The sequence below is a fragment of the Bison bison genome, unplaced genomic scaffold (assembly GCF_000754665.1).
Source record: "Bison bison bison isolate TAMUID 2011002044 unplaced genomic scaffold, Bison_UMD1.0 scf7180017858349, whole genome shotgun sequence".
Taxonomy (NCBI): Eukaryota; Metazoa; Chordata; class Mammalia; order Artiodactyla; family Bovidae; genus Bison; species Bison bison.
In genome coordinates this window covers 15,584-34,244 of record NW_011488922.1, presented here as the reverse complement: position 1 = coordinate 34,244, position 18,661 = coordinate 15,584, and the positions used below count along the sequence as shown (strand labels likewise).

Genomic DNA, 18,661 nt, shown 5'->3' with positions numbered 1-18,661 from the left:
CAAAATAAATCTGTCACTGTTTTCATTGTTTCCCCATCTATTTGCCATGAAGTGATGGGACCAGATGCTATGATCTTAGTTTTCTGAATGTTGAGCTTTAAGCCAACTTTTTCACTCTCCTCTTTCACTTTCACTGAGAGACTTTTTAGTTCTTCTTTGCTTTCTGCCATAAGGGTGGTGTCATCTGCGTATCTGAGGTTACTGATATTTCTCCTGGCAATCTTGATTCCAGCTTGTGCTTCATCCAGCCCAGCATTTCACATGATATACTCTGCATATAAGTTAAATAAGCAGGGTGACAATATACAATCTTGACATACTCCTTTCCTGATTTGGAACCAGTCTGTTGTTCCATGTCTGGTTCTAAATATTGCTTCTTGACCTGCATACAGATTTCTCAGGAGGGAGGTCAGGTGGTCTGGTATTCCCATCTCTTTAAGAATTTTCCGGTTTGTTGTGATCCACACAGTCAAATACTTCGGCATTAAGCATTTTCTGTGCCTTACCTCATTCATTCTTAGTACAGTACTATGAAGAAGATATTGTCACTTCTGTGTTTCCATTTTGCAGTGGAAGAAATAGGTTTAACTACCTGAGGCCTCAAATCCTACCTCTTTTAATGACTTGGACAAGTGAGATCTGAAGTGCCTGCCATTGACCTCAGAAGTTGGACTGTCACGAGGACCTTGATTACTATGAATGAGTTTTAGAAGGGTGGTTGGGGAGCCAAAGGAGGTCATGGGAAGTGGGTCAGGTCTGAATGGAGACCAGAGAGAGCCTGTGGCAAGAGGCTGCGAGGTGAAATTTATCACTGGGCTTCTCCTAGTCTGTACTTCTGATTAGCTGAGCTAGTAGATCATTTTAGAGGGCTGAGCCAGGGCGTGGGTGGGCCAAGGCATATGTGTGTATATTCCCTCTCTCTTTTTAAAAATGATTTTATTTTGGGCTGTGCTGGGTCTCGTTGCTGCCCGGGATTTTCTCTAGCTGTGGTGAGCAGGGGCTGCTCTATTGTTGCAGAGCATGGGCTCTAGGGTTGGCAGGCTTCTGTTGTTGCAGCAAGCAGGCTCAGGAGTTGCAGCTCCTGGGCTCTAGAGCACAGGCTCAGTAGTTGTGGCTCACGGGCTTAGTTGCTCTGTGGCATGTGAGATCTTCCTGGACCAGGGATTGAACCTATGTCTCCTGCACTGGCAGGCAGATTCTTTACCACTGAGCCACCAGGGAAACCCCCATAGATTCTTATCTCATTAGCCAAGGGGCTTGAGAACATCAATAACCTTCAAAGGGGACTGGTGAGTCAAAAGCATGGTATCTTTAGATGGATGGGAGGTGCCAATCACGATGTGAGAGATGGGACGTATTTACCATGTACAGAAGATTATATGTAACAAGACAACTGGCCATGAAGTGCAATTTAATGAACCCCACAAACATATCACTCAACCTAAGAAACAGGCTATCAAGAGGAACTTGCATCTTACCTATATAGTGCTTAAGGCAATGGCACCCCACTCCAGTACTCTTGCCTGGACAATCCCATGGACGGAGGAGCCTGGTAGGCTGCAGTCCATGGGGCCGCTAAGAGTTGGACACGACTGAGCGACTTCACTTTCACTTTTCACTTTCGTGTATTGGAGAAGGAAATGGCACCCCACTCCAGTGTTCTTGCGTGGAGAATCCCAGGGACGGGGGAGCCTACTGGGCTGCAGTCCATGGGGCCGCTAAGAGTTGGACACGACTGAAGCGACTTAGCAGCAGCATCACATCTCTTTGCTTTCTCTCACGAAGTAACCACTACCCTACATTTTACTTGGCTTGGGTTTTTGTATACTTTGATCATATATGCATAATATATATTTATTTTAAAATATTTATTTAATTTTTAGCTGCACTGGGTCTTCGTTGCTGTGTGAGGGCTTTCTCTAGTTGCCACAAGCAGGGGCTACTCTCTAATTGCGGTGTGCAGGCTTCTCATTGCAGTGGCTTCTCTTGTTGCGGAGCAAGGGCTGTAGGGTGCTGAGGCTCAGTAGTTGTGGCTCACAGGCACTAGAGCATGGGCACAGCCTTAGCTGCCCGGTAGTGTGTGGAAAATTCTCAGACCAGGGACTGAACCTATGTCTCCTGCATTGGCAGATGGATTCTTAACCACTGGAGCACCAAGGAAGTTCAAGAATAATATATTTAAACAATAAGTGTTGTTAGAATTGTTTCCTTGTGTAAAATGGTTTATTATATGTAGTTGTCTTGAACTTTAAATAATGCATATATCTAATATTCATCCATGTTCCAGTGTGTGGTTTTGTTCCTGCATTTTCACTGCTGTATTATCTCCTGTTGTGCTATTTGTATCACAATATAGTCCTTGTCAATTATGCTTGGATTTCCCCTCTCTCCACCCTCCCAGTTTGGGACACTTATTGCTGCTGTGTGTTCTTGTACGTGTCCCCTAGTGCTTATGTGTAAGAGTTTCTCCTGGGTGTACAACCAGGTATGGAAATGCTGGGCTGTAGGTTTGTTTGGCTTTGGAAAATAATGCCAAATTGTTTCCCAAAGTGTTTGTAGCAATTATACATTACTGGTAGAGAGTAAAGAATTCTTGTTCATCCACGTGACCTCCGACTTTTCCAACTTTAAAACTTTTGCCAATCTGGTGGATGTAAAATGGCGTCTCATTGCGGTCTGAATTTATATCTCCCTGATTACTAAGCTGTTATTGTTCAGATGGACTGCAGCATGCCAGGCTTCCTGGTCCCTCACTGTCTCCCTGAGTTTGCTCAAATTCATGTCCATTGAGTCGGTGATGCCATCCAACCATCTCATCCTCTGTCGTCCCCTTCTCCTCCTGCTCTCAGTCTTTCCCAGCATCAGGGTCTTTTCCAGTGACTTGGCTCTTCACATCAGGTGGCCAAAGTATCAGAGTGTCAGCTTCAGCATCAGTCCTTCCAATGAATATCAGGGCTAAATTCCTTTAGGATTGACTGGTTTGATCTCCTTGCTGTCTAAGGGACTCTCAAGTAGGTTGAGCATTTCTTCAGATGTGTATTGCCTGTGCTTCGTCTGTAAAATGCCTATTTTTTTTTTTGGTTTCTTTTTCTATACGATTGTTTAACTTTTTATTCTGGATACATAGGATTTCCTTAGGTATGCATATATCTTATGTACTAATTCTGTGTCAGTCAGATGATTTGTCTTTATATCTTATGGTCTCTTTTGAAGAAAAGGATTTTAATGTTGAACTTATCAACCTTCCAGTTTTATGGTGATTCTTTTTGTGCTTTGCTTAAGAGAGCCTTCTTGGTGATTCCCCAGTGGTCCATTGGTTAGGACTCAGTGCTTTCACTGCCAGGACCTGGGTTCAATCCCTGGTCAGGGAACTAAGATCCTGTAAGACACAGAGTGGGATCACACCCCCCCCCCAAAAAAAATTAAAACAAAAATAAAGGCTGCATGCTTAATATGACAGTAAGGCCCTCGACAGTCTGATTCCATTCATGTCTCAGACTGTCTTCCACAATAAGACACACTGTCTTATTAACTATCTCATTATGAAATAACATTAAAAAAAGAGATTCTTATTTATCCCAGGATCCAAAAAATGCTCTCCTTTGTTTCCTCCAAAACAGTAAGTTTGGATTTTTGCATTTATGTTCTTAATTTATTTAGAATTGATTTTTGTGTGTCTTTAAGATATTTTCATATAGACAATTAATTGCTCAGCTCCTTTTATTGAATAATTCCTTCTTTCCCCATTTATCTGCAGTGGCATCTTGGTTGTATTTCAAAGTTTCGTATTTGTGTGAGTCTCTTTCTGGAATTCTTATCTTCCCACCGATCAATTGATCTACTTTTGTGCCAACAGTTCACTGTATTATTTTTACAGCTTTTTAATAAGTCGTTTTACCTGATAAGGCAAGTCATTCCCCCTCCCCACTTGTTCTTCATCTTCAGGAGAACCTTGGTTATTCTTGGACTTTTTGCACTTCCGTGTACATTTGGACCAACTTGTCAAGTTCCAAGGAATTCTTGTTGGGATTTTGGTTGGAATTTCATTGACTAACTGCTAATTTAGGGGAGAGTCTATATATTTACGAAGCTAAAACCTTCTATCCATGAACATGGGACATCTCTTTATTTAGCTCTTAATATTTTTCTGGGAAGCTTAAAATTTTTTGCATTAGGATCTTGCACATATTTTGTTAATTTATTCCAAAATAATCTATAGTGTTGGTTATTATAAAGATGTCATTTTATTATTTTTTTCTTTGTGAAAAAATTATTTTTATTTATTTATGGCTGTGCTGGGTCTTCATTGCTCCACACAGGCTTTCTCTAGTTGTGGTGAATGGTGGTTACTCTTTGTTGCAGTGTGCGGGCTTCTCAATGCAGTGGCTTCTTTTTTGCAGAGCACAGGTTCTAGGAACACGAGCTTCAGTAGTTGCAGCACACAGGCTTATTAATTGTGGCACAGGGGCTCAGTTGCTCTGGCATGTGGAATCTTCCTGGACCAGGGATCAAACTTGTGTCCCTTGCATTGGCAGGAGGATTCTTATCCACTGTACCATCAGGGAAGTCCTAGGGTGGCATTTTTATCTTTTTGAGGGTTGTGCTCTCTAGCTTCAGGGGAAAATAGTATTTCAAATCTGGAGAATGGGAAGATCATTCCATGCTGGAGGAACAACGGTGTGACTGCGGAACTACAAACAGCTCAGAGGTCAGACAGGTGGTGTAAGGAATGGTCCAACGCGGCACTTTCTTTGAATTATTTTGAAACTCTGGTAAAATAACTACACAACGAATTTCTGGGATCAAAAAAAGTACCCTCCCTCACTCCCATGCATCTTCCCTCTCTTTTTTACTTTGGTATTATCAAACAGCTGCTGCTGCTGTTGCTAAGTCGCTTCAGTCGTGTCCGACTCTGTGCGACCCCATAAACAGCAGCCCATCAGGCTCCCCCGCCCCTGGGATTCTCCAGGCAAGAATACTGGAGTAGGTTGCCATTTCCTTCTCCGGTGCATGAAAGTGAAAATTCAAATGATGTCATTTTAAAGTTACATTTTCTATTTGTTTCTAACGTGGAAATGCAATAAATTTTTGTACAGTGTATTGATCTTAAAGATAGACACTTTGCTAGACTATATTATTATTTCTAATAATTTGTTTACAGGGTTTTAGGGAGAGGTTTCTGTGTAGATAAAAAGCATCTGTGGATAATGACAGTCGATCTGTGCTGGTTGGGACATCCCAGCACAGCAGTAACAGTGCTGGGCATTCTTGGGTTGTTCTTGATTTTCAGTGTAATACTGCCATTTTTCTAGAAAACAATGTTGCTGTGTCTTGTTTGCTTGCTTTTTTGAGGGAGATAGATTTAAAAAATTTTTTTCCAGCCTTTTTGAGATATAAGGGACATCATGCTCAGTTGTTCAGTCATGGCCAACTCTGCTACCCCATGGACTGTAGCCTGCCAGGCTCCTCTGTCCATGGGATTCACCAGGCAACAATTCTGGAGTGGGTGGCCATTTCCTCCTCCAGGGGATCTTCCCAGACCAGGGATGGAAGCTGCGTCTCTTGCGTCTCCTGCATTGGAAGGCAGATTCTTTACCACTGAGCCACCAGGGAAGCCCCATATGATGAACATGCAACACTTATTTAGGTTGTACACTGTGATGATTTGAAATATATGTGTACTGCAAAATGATTGCTACCATAGCATTAGCTAACACATCCATCTCATCACATAGTTACCATTTCTTGTTTGTGGTGAGACTATTTAAAGCCTACTCTCTTAGCACTTTCAAGTATACAATACAGTTTTATTAACTATAATCAGCGTGCTGTACATAAGATTCCTAGAACCTGTTTATTTTACCACTGGAAGTTTGTACTCTTTGAGCAACATTTCTTCATTTCCCCCACCCCTCAACTCCTGGTAATTACCATCCTACTTTCTGTTTCTATGCATTGGCTTTTTTTTTGTACTCCACATGTAAGTGATGTCATATAGCGTGGGTCCCCCAAACTCTGAGATCTAATGCCTGATGTTGAGGTGGAGTTGATGTAATAATAGAAATAACATGCACAAAAAAATGTAATGTGTTTGAATCATTCTGAAATGATCCCCCAGCCCCCATCTGTGGAAAAGTTGTCTTCCATGAAACCAGTCCCTGGTGCTAAAAAAGGTTGTGGCCTCTGTCATATAGTATGCATCTTTGCCTGTCTGACTGATTTCAGTTAGCATAATGCCATCAAAGTCCATCCACCTTTCTTCTTTTTTTGCAAATGGAAAGCTTCCTTTCTTTTGCATAGCTGAATGATATTTCATCTTTCTGTCTTGCATCCTCTTTATATCTTTATCCAGTCATCCACTGATGGCCACTTAGGTTGTTTCCAAGTCTTGGCTATTGTGAATAATGCTGCAAAAAACACGAGAACGTAGATGTTGTTAGGTATTCTTAATCAGATTAAGGAGGTTCCCTTGTGTTCCTAGTGTAATAGTTTACAAATATAAGCTGATGGCAGATATTATCAAATTATTTTTCTATATCTATTGAGATAATCAGGAGTTTTCCCTTTGACATTAATATGGCACACAATGTAGATTTTTTAAAACTCTAAAAACTGATGTATTACATGCAAAGACACGTACAAGTCATAAGTGCTTTTCTCCTGGGTGTTTGCAGAGATGTAGGGCAAGTCTTAAAACCGTATAAAACTCTCAGAATCCAAAGATCTTCACTGTGTGGTATGCCTAAGACCACTGCAGCTTCCTGTAGGAAGGCAATGGGGTGCTGTGGCCCCCACTTCCATTTACAGATTTATAATGTTAAATAACCTTTACTTCTCTGGGGCCAACAAAGCTTAGTCATGGTGTGTCATCTGTTTTCACATACTGCTGGATTTGGTTTGCTAAAACCTTGTTTAGGATTTTTGCCTCTCTGTTAGTAAGTGTGGACTGGCCTGACATTCTCCTTTTGGTTCTGGTTTTAATCTCAGAATGAGTCGGGAACTGTATCTCTTTTTCTATTCTGTGGAAGAATTTGATGTGTGAACAGAGTCCCAGAGCTTTTGGGGGCAATAATAAAAAGATTTAACTTTTGTACCATTGAAATACCAGAAGCAGAGGAAAAGAAAACACGGACTGCAAAAAAAATTGAAACAATAATGGCTCAGGAAGCTGAGTGAACTCAAAGTAGGATCAATCTAGACAAATTCACACTAAGATACATAGTAAACTTGTGAAAACTGATGACAAAGGAAAAAATATCTTTACAACCTAGAGGTGTGGGTTGGGGAGGGAGGTGAGAGGGAGGATCAAGAGGGAGGGGACATAGGGATACCTATGGTTGATTCATGGCAGAAATCAATACAATACAGTAAAGCAGTTATCCTTCAATTTAAAAAAATCCAGAGAAACAACCCATTTCCTATTCAGGATTTTTTTTTTTTGGTCACGAGGCATGGGGGATCTTAGTTCCCTGACTAGGGATTGAACCTCTGCCCCTTGCAGTGGAAACTCAGACTCTTAACCACTGGACCACCAGGGAAATCCCAGAAACTCTAATTTAAATGACAGTAGATTTTGTACCTGAAAATGTGGAAGGAAGTGGCATATTTTTCAAGTGCTGAAAGGAAAGAACTGTCAACTAAAAATTCTACATCTGGCAAATTTATCCTTTGGGAATGAAAGGGGAATCAGGAAATTCTCTGATGAAGGAAAACTATGAGGATTTGCTGCTAACTGACCTTTCAAAGACTGGCCAAAGATAACAATGTCCAGTTCATTCTCTTTCATTGCTTAGGCTTGGTATCATATCTAAACTCTGACCAAATGTAAAATAAAATAAAAATAATAAATAAAAATAAAGTAAATCCAACAGAGTATATTCTCTGACAATAATACAGTCACGGTAGAAATCAGCAATAGAAAGACAACAAGAAAATCTCTGAAACATTTAGAAAATAAACAACATATTTCTGAATAATCTATGGCCAGAGATGAAGTCTCAAAGGAAATTTAAAAAAAAAAGAATTAAATACTGAAATAACAAACCTCCAACCATTTAATAGAATGCAGCTTATGTAATGCCGAGAAGGGTTCTTTATGCAACAAAATGCTTATATTAGCAAAGAGGAAACACCACCTCAAATTAATAATCTAAGATTCTATGACAAGAAACTAGAAAAATGACAACAAAAAGAATCCAACTCAAAGCAGAAGAAAGAATTAATAAAAATAAGAGCACTCATGATTCTTACACTAGGTTCCGTGAATGGATGGCTTGGACCTGAGCCACTGGGAAGGGCAGGGCTGAGTCTGGAGAGTCAGATTTAGTTTTGTGAGTGTGAGGTGGACGGGAGCAAGAAGATGGGATGACTGTGAGGGTCCCAGTCTTTTCTCTTCATCTGGGGGTTGCAGGCAGATGGAACAGTTCTTTGGTGTTCTGCCCTGGGAAATATGTCTTCATGCTCCACTGTTCCCTCAGGAAAAATGTTTGCTCTGCTGGGAAGGACACCCAGCACAGGGCTCTCAGCCTGGAGGAGCTGGGAAAGTAGCCTAGAGCTCTGCTCAGCCTGCTGTCTAGGGAGCTCAGCTGGGGCTCAGGGAACAGAAGGCTGTGCTCAGGTGGTGTTCCAGGCTGGGTGATGGATGGGTGTGTTTCCAAGGTCAGGCACCAAGGTTCAGAAGGTTAATCATGAAATATTCCCTTAATGTTGTAGAGATTCCCTGAGATGCCAGAGTTAAGTTCTCAGCCTCCCCAGGGCCATACTCTGGGTGCAGTGGTCAGCAGCAGTGTAGCAAGTTATAGAAGATGTGCCAATAAGTACTGTCCAGACACGTGCAAAAGGTTCACGACTTATAAATTAGAGCGAAGCAGGCTATCCCTTAAAAGTTCTGCCTCGTTGGATCTTTCTCATAGAAAGAATAGAAATGGGCTGGGTTTCCAGTCGTCCCTTTTCATTGAGTCCTTTCTGTGCAGCCCCTGGGATGAGCACAGTGAAGACCCTGCCCATGGTGCTGACCAACACTAGCTGCCCAAAGGAGCTGCATCTGCTTTCTTTACATTCTTAACACAGCGTTCTAACAAGGAAGAGGTGGAGAGGGCTTCAGGGAGTGTTGACTGGCTTCTGTCTCCATGGCTAAACGACAGTGAGGGTGCTGTGCACATCAAATCAGGAACTAACCCCACAGTCAGGAAGACCAATTCCAGATTGCCCATGAGCAGTGGTTTTGTAGCTCAGTCGGTAAAGAATCTGCCTGCAATGCAGGAGACCCAGGTTCGACTCCTGGGTTGGGAAGACCCCCTGGAGAAGGAAATGGCAACTCGCTCCACTATTCTTGCCTGGAGAATCCCATGGACAGAGGAGCCTGGTAGGTTCCCAGTCCATGGGGTCGCAAGAGTCAGACACAACTGAGCAACTAAACCACTATGAGGAGTTTGCTGTGAGAGAAGACGATGATGACAACCTTGAGAGATGTGACAGAGAGAACAACGGCCCCTCAAAGTTGACCACATATTTTTTAAAATTTTATTTATTTATTTGGCTGCATTGAGTCTTAGTTGCGACATGCAGGATCTTTTGTTGCAGTGCACAGACTCTCCAGCTGTGGTGTGTAGGTTCAGTAGTTGTGGCATGCAGGCTTAGGTGGCTTAAGTGGGATCTTAAGTTTCCCGACCAGGGATTGAACCCATGTCCTTTGCATTGCAAGGCAGATTCTAAATCAACTGGACCACCAGGGAAGTCCCTGTCCACATCTTAATACCCAGAATCTCTGCAGATGTCCCAAGATAAAAGGAATTTATAAATTAAGGATCATGTGATTAGGAGATTATGGTGAGTTATCTGATTGGGCCCAACATAATCACAAGGGTGGTCCTTATAAAGAGAAAGGGAGGCAGGAGAGGCAGAGCCAGAGAAAGAGATGTGACGATGGAAGCAGAGCATGACTTTAAGATACTCCACGGCTGACTTTTGAAGATGGAGGAAGGGGTCACAAGCCAAGGAAAACAGGTAGCCTCTCACAGCTTGGAAAGGCAAGGAAGCGAACTCTCTCTTAGACCATCCAGAAAGAACAGAGCTGTGTTGACACCTTCATTTGTGTTGTTTTATACCACAGGTTTGTGATAAGCTGCTACAGCAGCAATAGGAAACAAGAGGTGTCACCTTCTCTAACCCAACATTGTGTGCATACGAGATAAGGAGTATCTTAGAGCCAAATCATGATGTGAAACTTAGCAGGTTTTGTAACTGTCTCTTATCTCATAACAAACAACACTCAGGCAGTGGCCGAACATCCTCCTGAGCTCTGGGCTCTGTGCCTTAGTGCACAGACCACTTTTGTTTGGGTGAATGTAGGTAAACTGACCCATGTGAACTTACACGGGAAGATCACCCTTCCCAGGTGACCTCAGTTCTTCAGGTGTGGAGGGGGCTGCAGATGAGGCCCAGGTGGGAGGAGGCCCGCGGGTCCATCGAGGAGACAGTTTGTCCCACTGCTGTGGAACCTGGGTGAGTTTTAGGTGTGAGGAGCCCATGTGCACAAAAAGAGCAAACGAGAGGAAAGTCCTCTTTATTCAGATCTCTCAGGTGGTCCACAGTGGGTCACAGGCCCAGCCACTTTCCTTGGAAGTCCTCAGTTCCTTGGGGAATGGAAGTCCTTGTCTTCACCCATCCAGGGCTCAGGGCAGCCTTGTCAGGGCCTCCAGAAGGCCAGGAGGGACACTAAGGCTGAGCCCAGGCCCCCCAGTATCTTCAGGGGTCACAGCTGTTTCTCTGCTTCAGGTGTCTGACCTCACTCAGACTCTGGGGTCTCAGGTGGGCTCTTCTCCACAGCCCTTAAGGGGAAGTTCCTGGAGCAAACTAAGAAACCACGTCTACTTTGGGGTTGATCTGGCAGTAGATATCTGTGTTGGGAAAGAGTAATTCCTGTAAAGAAAGAAGAGGCCTTTGAGCCCCTATAAACTTCTCAGAACAGGTCCCAGGGTCTCCCTGGCCTGGGGTCCACAGGGCTGCTTTGTGGGGGGCCCGGCTGTGCTGGAGGCTTTCTGGCTCCAGATGCATCTCTCCTCTTCATCCATTTCCCCATTTTTGCTGCCGTTTCCTGGACCTCAAGAAAGTACCCTTACAAGTGCAGGATCAGACCATTCATCCCCAACACTCACCTCATATATGGGAACAGCTGGCCTGGGGCTGGGTAGGGAGGCCTGGGCAGGGGAGAAAGTGGGTGTCAGGGGGACAGAGAAGAGAGTCATTTCTCCTCAGAAGTGACCAGCCCTGCCTCCCAAGCAGCCACCTCCAAGCCTGAAGCCCTCACTTCAGTCCCCATCTGCGCTGCATGCTCCACCCTTGATAGCCCGAGAGCTCTGTCTGAAGCTCCTAGTGCCCACTCTATTCCTGGCTGGACTCCAGGGTTAACTGTGAAGGGACCAGGCAGGCTCAGTGCAGGGTGTGGGGGTGTCCTGCCCCTGAATTGAATCCCAGTCCTGACCAGGATGGGGTTCATGTTGCTGGCTACCCTGGAGTGAAGGGTGTCTGTACTGTGAAATGTTGGACAGTCCCACTGCCCTGAGTCTGCACAGCTGGGACCGCAGGGAGAAGAGACAAGGAAAGAACGTGCTTACCAGGGAGACAGAGCTGCCAGAGGGACCATGTCCTAGAAGCAGAGACAGCAGTTAGCATCAGGGGTGTGAGGAAGTTTAGCCCATCCTCCAGGAGAGGCTGGGAGTCTTCAGCTTCTGGAGAACCATGGGAGAAGGGGCATCACCCAGGGAGAGACCTTCTGGGCACTTAGGGTCCAGTGAGGTGACCCATGACTCAGAACTCATACATCTAACAGACCAGTCAGTGTGGGTCCCCTGTGATGAAGCCCCAGGGGGACGGCTGGCTGGAGCAGGCACTGGAGGATAGGACCAGGGTGTCCCAGATGCTCCCGGGCTTAGAAGACACTCACCCAGGGTGGTTGCTGGAGGCTGGTGCTCTATGAGGTCATTCTGGCCACTGGCCCTAGGAAAGGTCAAGATTATTTTTGAGGGTTGCAGGAAGCAGGAGGAGGTCACAGCTTTGGTGTCAAAACAGGGAACAAGGAGCGTTCCCTTTTCTAAACAGGGAGTGTGTACATATGTGGTCAGATGCACAGTCACATCCCACTCTTTGGGATCTCGTGGACTGTGGCCCTCCAGGCTTCTCTGTCCATGGGGTTCTCCAGGCAAGAATACTGGAGTGGGTTGCCATTTCCTTCTCCAGGGGAATCTTCCTGACTCAGGGATCAAACCTCTGTCTTCTTCGTCTCCTGCATTGCAGGTGGACTCATTACTACTGAGCCACTAGGGAAACCCAATCAAGGAATGGACAGAACTCCATTCTCCACCAATGCTGTTTAGGGGGAGAGGGCCCAGCAGAGAGGAGCTAGGGAAAGTCCTTAAGAAGCCACATCCATCTTGGGCTCAGAGAGGAAGGATGTGCAGGTCAATGATAGTCCAGGAGAAAGTGACTTGAGAAGGGACAAAGGACCCAGTAAAGGAATCAGACCAAAGGCTTTGAGTGGAAGGGTCAGGTCCTCAGAGGAGAGCAAGGCCAGAACGCATGGAGGACGCTTGGAGAGCCAGTGCATCTTGAGTCTCGTGACTATGGTGGCTCTTAGGTGGCCAGACCAGCCCCTCAGGCTGAGAGATGCTGAAATTAGACAATGGCCTCGTTCTCTATCTTTATTTGCCTGGAAAGAGGTATAAAGCTCAGCTCCCAACCTGCTGTCCTGGCCGGATCCACGTTCTCCCATCTCATACATCAGGGGCTGTGGTTAACACATGTGCCTCATGGTAGAATCTGACCCGACCTGGCCTGTCCAGGTGGCTTCAGTCTCTTTGGCCACGATGACCCTCGGGTTCTGAGGCTGTCAACCTCTCCTTTCAGGGTGACTGGATTTAAATAAATAGCAGGATGTGCCGCTTACTGAGCATTTGCCCCTGCCAGCACAGCTGCAGGTCTGCTCTGGGAACTAGGAAAACAGTGGGTTGTTCTTGTTCAGTCGCTCAGTCGTGTCCAACGCTTTGTGACCCCATGGGCTGTAGCCCGCCAGGCTCCTCTGTCCATGAGATTTCCCAGGCAAGAATACTGGAGGGGGTGGCCATTGCCTTCTCCAGGGGATCTTCCCGACCCAGGGATTAAACCCACATCTTCTGCATTGCAGGCAGATTCTTTACCACTGAGCCACAGGGTAAACCCTGGACAACAGCAGTGGGGAGTGTCTAATTTACAGATGCAGAAGGTGTTGGGAAGCCACCCCAGGTCAGCATCTGGTGAAGGAGGGGCCGATGGATGAGACCGAATGTCCTTGGGGGAAGTGGGGAGGCTGTGGAGAGCCAGGCCCAGAATCCAAGGGTAGGGTGTCTTTCTTCCTGACTTGGCGTCAGCCTGGGGGACAGGATTAGCATCGGGCATCGCCCATTTGTACCTTCTAGTCATCTTGAGGAAAACAAAGCACTCTAGAGTGGTCACCAGTGCCAACCTAACCAGGATCCCAATCATGATGACGATAACGATCTCCCTATTGAGGGCTGGGCTCTTTTCTTGGCCTGAAAGGAGAGGATAAAGGGGGAGATGAAGGTGAAGGCCTGAGTTCACCTGACCAGGGAAACCACAAGAAGTCTTACAGGGGAGAGGGCCTGGTTCGGGAGGAAGGAAATGCTTTGAGGTCTGTGAGTGGTTGTGTGTTTTGTCATCACGGTGTCTTCCCAACCCTCCTGCTGCAGGTGGTTGCATCTCTCTCTCTCTATTTTAATCACATTTGAAACCTCGGACTTCCTCTAACTCGACATTCTCTCACTGTAGCCAGCTCTGTGTCCTATTTGTGTTCCTGTTAAGGGCTCTTTCCTCTTACATTACGCCCCCTCCCCTTGTGTTTCCTTCCCATCCCTATTGTCAGTCTTAGAGGGAAGGTCTGCTCAACTCCTGCTCAGTAATAATAATATTAGCCGACTGTTTCCAGTCCATTCTGTGTGGCCGGCACTGTGGGGAAATCCTTTACGCACATCTGTTCTGATCCTTCCCTCCCTATGATGGAGGGGGTGTCATCCTTGCTAGGTGTGCATACATCTGAGACCCATGGTGCTTAAAGAAATCAACGGAGTTCATAGAACTTCCTGATGGCTCAGACAGTAAAGAATCTGCCTGCAATTCAGGAGACCCGGGTTTGATCCCTGGGTTGGGGAAGATCCCCTGGAGAAGGGAATGACAATTCATTTCAGTATTCTTCCAAATACTGGAAAATTCCATGGACAGAGGAGGCTGGTAGGCTACAGTCCATGGGGTTGCAAAGAGTCGGACACAACTGAGCGACCGAGCAAGTAGCATATCTCATCTGGTAAGAGATTAATATCCATTTCTTCAATTCAACAACAACAAAAGGCACTTGACCCTGGGGACCCTTCTTTGTTTCCTATCTCCCCCAACATGAGGCTGTCAGGGGCTGAGAGAATCACCCCCCGCATTCCAGGCTGGACCCAAGGTCTGCCAGGAGAAATCAGACAGAAGGAGGAAGAAGGGTCTGCTGAGATGTAGTGGGAGGGTTCAGGGGCTGATTTGGAATTTGCTTGTAACTTCTGTGAAGTTGGGAGGTAACTTCTTTCAGATTTTTTTCTGAAAACCTACAGGCTCTACCACAAAGCTTGGTACTGATGGGCCAAGGGCCACTTACCAGAGACTGTGATAGCCTTGACTGTGGTTTTACTGGGACCAGTGATGAAGTTATGGACAAGGCAGTTACAGGATGTACTCTTATCTGCAGTGATGTTGGGGATAAAGAGCTCCTGTATGGATTGTGGGGGCCTCCCGGTGATAAGCCAGGGACACGGTGTGGCTGGGGTTAGAGGCTGTGTGGTGGGAGAGGCTGAGGTTTGCCTCTGGATGGTAGCAGGAGCCTGACGGGAAGTGGTGGGGGTGTCCGGGCCATCTGAAGCAAAGAGCATAAAGCCACACGTGGTGCAATCAGAGGGAAGGGAAATTTCTAGTCTGTATTAGGGCCACAGCGTCCTTCGGTCTGGATCACAGCTTTGTTGTAGAAAGTCTCAACAATTACCTCTCATGTTCACTCATCCCGAGCCTGAGATATTAACCTGTTTCTTTCGTCACAACCTCTCAAGACACAGCAGCCCATCCGCTCCTAGTCTTGATTCAAGGTGGGCCTTCCTGGACTTGCCTGGGACAGGAAGTCATGACCAGCCTGGGTGTCCAAAGGTGAGGGTCCATGCACTTGGACCTGAGAGGGATGGGTACGGCCTGGCCTCCAGCACTGTGGATTCAGCCAGGAGGCCTGGACCACGCAGGAACAGAGGTTACTCACAGAGGCCATTCAGGGTGAATGGGTCACCATGGGTGATATTTTCTGGATTCCCGGCTTCATACACATAGGGTCCTGTGTCATTCCTTGTCACATTGAACATAGTGAGAGTCCTGTTTCCCTCGCACAGTTCCAGCTTGGTGCTGTTGTAGAGGCTCTGATTGTTGATCAAACACAAGTAGATGTCCCGAGTCTCAAATCTACACGTTAACACCACAGTGTCCTTGTGCTCCCTGGGGTTGGAGTTGTTGCTCGTGATGACGGGTGTGGGTAGCACCGCTGTGCAGATAACAGAGAGAACATTGCCCTTTTCTACCTTTGGCTTTTCTAAAAGCATCTTCAATCAGAATTGGCATCTCTCACCTCTCAGCCAGACTGAGCCCTTAATGAATAAGGCAGGTCTGTGTATCAAAGACGAATGCATGGGGACCTGAGCTCAGAGAGTGTGAGGCCACCTGCTCTACGTCTGGGAGAAGCACAGGCTTCCTCGGAGGTCTATTATGTAACAGCGTTTAGTGGTGGACAGAACAGGGTGGGATTCAGAGACCACCTGGCGTCTGTCCTGGTTTCATCAACCAGCCTTGGGAGAGAGCTCCTTGGGCTGCACCCTGGAGAACGAGAAGCTTCTAGGAGTATCTTCCTTCCTCTATTCCTCCCTGGGGGTGCTGCTCCCAGGGCAGTTGACTGACCACCTGGGGACCTTGTACCTGTGTGCTCTCCATGCCAAGTCTCAGGAGTAGGACCAGGCTGTGCCCCTGCACGGATGTGGCTCTTGGGGCTGAGCCCTGGCTGGTGACCAGCTTGGAGCCTCCAGATTTGGCACAGGCTTCCCAGGGTCACTGGAGGCAGGAGCCCTGGGACAGGGTCTGGGAGGTGCTTCCTGGGGCTGAGCTTCTCTGTGAGGATCCCTGGGGCCCTCAGGCCAGGGTCTTCCCTGAGTCCTGCAGGGTCTTCCTCAGGGTCATGGTCAGGGGGAGGGGCCCAGGGGGCTGGACTGAGAGCGCTCTCCCTCTGCTGCATCCCTCATCAGACCGTCCTTCTCTCTACACAGTGTCTGCAGGGCCTGGCTTCCTGGAAAGCATTTCTGACCCTTTGGAGTTGGTCTCCACAGTGTGTGCCCTGCACTGAACGTTCAAACCCCGACACAGGACACAATGCAGAGGGGGATGGAGGTGCCATCCGGGTCGGTCAGTCCTGTGAGTGTGAACAGAATTCACCCCGACCCATAGCTCAGTTGGTAAAGAATCCGCCTGCAATGCAGGAGACCCCGGTTCAATTCCTGGATCAGAAAGATCTGCTGGAGAAGGGATAGGCTACCCACTCCAGTATTCTTGGGCTTCCCTGGTGGCTCAGCTGGTAAAGAATCTGCCTACAATGTGGGAGACCTAGGTTTGATTCCTGGGTTGGGAAGATCCGCTGGAGAAGTGAAAGGCTACCCAATCCAGTATTCTGGTCTGGAGAATTCCATGGACTGTGTAGTCCATGGAGTCACAAAGAGTCGGACACGACTGAGCAACTTTCACTTTCACTTTCCCACCCAATACACCAAGGTCAGACAGGAAGCACTCACTATATATGCAGAGATGTCCAGTTTGTCCTTCTGTCTGTAAATCATCCTTTGTAAGGAGCAGCGTGTAGGATCCTGTGTCTTTCTGGGTGACGCTCTGGATCAGCAGGGTTCCATTGGGGTAAAGTGTCTCCCGTCCGCTGTGTGCACGCCCATTGGTAGTTACATTAGTGTCTATTCTATATGATGCAATTAGCTGGGTGTTGTCTACCCTGTCTCCTCTGTGCCAGGCATAGCCTAGAGGAGTCTTTGTCACGTTGTGGGCAAGCAGAAGAACATCCGACCCTTCTGCAGCAAGGCGGGGCACCGTTTCAATAGTGAGCTGGGCAGTGGTGGGCGGGGTCCAGAAAGTTAAGAGGGAGACTAGGAGGGAAGAGAGAGAAATCAGTTAATATTGTGACCTGTGTGGGGGATGGGAAAATGCTGCCCTGGGTCCTGAGCAGGTCTCTTCATCCCTCAGCCTTAGTGTGTGAGTGTATGTGTGTGCGTGTGTTTGTGTGTGTGTATGTGTGTGTGTCCTCCTGGTTCAAGGTCAGCAGCATGACCCCCATCACTTCAGCCCCTCTGGGCTCTTTTTTTCCTGTTTTCCCAGCTGTCCCCTGGCTCACTCCCTCACTGCCCTTACATGCCTGCTCACACTCAGGGCCTCTTGGGAGATGCCCCTCCCCCTGACCAGCTGCTGTAAAGACCCTCCGTGCTCACTTGCTGACCCTTCCCTGCTCCCTTTCCTGCGTGACGCCTGTAGCACCTGCCAGCACACTCTTGATCTCTCTGCTTGTCTGTCTTCCTCCCCACAGAGCGTGGGCTCCATGAGGGCAGCGGCTTGTCTGATCCTGCTTGAAACCCAGGGCCAGGGCCAGGCTCCAGACCTTAGTACCTCGGGATGAAGGAAGGAGAGTTCCCAGGAATTCCACAGCCTGGTTTTTATTTGTTTGTCAGTTTCTAAGGGTGCCGGGTTAGGACAATGATTACTGTCCTGGTTATGTCTTTTTCTGTAGTGACACAACACATTGTTATTATCGTCATCAGTTTTCAACAATTACTGCTCAGTGAAGAATTACTCATAAAACCTACAGCAGTTGAGTCTTCCTGCCCCTCACCAGCTCTAGCTCATGGAGAGTCTCCTGTGGCTGAACCCGCCACCCTCCCCTGCTCCCCTGTCCTCTGCCCTCAGGTCTGAACAGAAGCCCTCTGTCCCCTCTCAGAGCCCTGTCTCCCCCAGACACCAGCCAGTCTCTTGTTCTCCAGTCTCTGCCCACTCCCTGAAAATTGTCCCCTCTCACCTTCCAGGAGGAGCCTGTTCCAGGGGACATGCCTCCTGCTTGCAGGGCCTGACGGGGGCTCCATGGCGCCTGCTGTCTGCTATGTCCCTCTCTATGAGGAGAACTTCTGGTCCAGAAACGCTCAGAAGCATTGCAGTCGTTTTGTGAGCTCTGCTGTTCTTCTGTGTGCTGGGCCTCCTCCGGGGGCAGGAGCACTTCACTGGGTCACGTGGCCCGGGGGCGGGGTCTCTGCCCAGGCCCCGCCCTCTGCCTCCCCTCTCCTCCTTCCCTCCCTAGTGGCCCCCCTTCCTTTTCCCCCTCAGTCTGTATTTCTATTCCCTGAACTCTGCTGCGTCCCCTGCCTTCGATAGCAGTGATTCTCCAGCTACACACACACACACACACAAACACACACATCTACACACACCTACACACACACCCACCCCTACACACACACACATACACACACAGCTACACACAGACCACCTACATACACACACCTAC

The 18,661-nt window shown here is 47.3% G+C and overlaps 1 protein-coding gene across 1 annotated transcript; it reads right to left on the bottom strand.

Moving 5' to 3' along the window:
* Positions 1–10,756: 10,756 nt before the first annotated feature.
* Positions 10,757–18,456, bottom strand: CEACAM3 (carcinoembryonic antigen-related cell adhesion molecule 3). The gene is made up of 8 exons (XM_010862951.1): positions 18,179–18,456; positions 16,899–17,258; positions 15,332–15,607; positions 13,445–13,565; positions 11,945–11,997; positions 11,616–11,647; positions 11,157–11,198; positions 10,757–10,920 (listed from the first exon to the last, which is right to left on the bottom strand). Exons 1-8 carry the CDS (start codon positions 18,240–18,242, stop codon positions 10,855–10,857), a joined length of 1,014 nt encoding a protein of 337 aa, XP_010861253.1. The 5' UTR covers positions 18,243–18,456; the 3' UTR covers positions 10,757–10,854.
* Between the last annotated feature and the right edge of the window lie 205 nt (positions 18,457–18,661).

What these genes read in the sequence shown, in the direction of transcription:
- CEACAM3 (XM_010862951.1), bottom strand. Translation starts at nt 18,242, where the DNA reads ATGGAGCCCCCGTCAGGCCCTGCAAGCAGGAGGCATGTCCCCTGGAAC. An exon ending in GAACAGGCTCCTCCTGGAAG is followed by an intron (nt 17,259 to 18,178) that starts GTGAGAGGGGAC and finishes CTTCCCTCCTAG; the next exon opens with TCTCCCTCTTAACTTTCTGG. An exon ending in TGGACATCTCTGCATATATA is followed by an intron (nt 15,608 to 16,898) that starts GTGAGTGCTTCC and finishes TTATCTGCACAG; the next exon opens with CGGTGCTACCCACACCCGTC.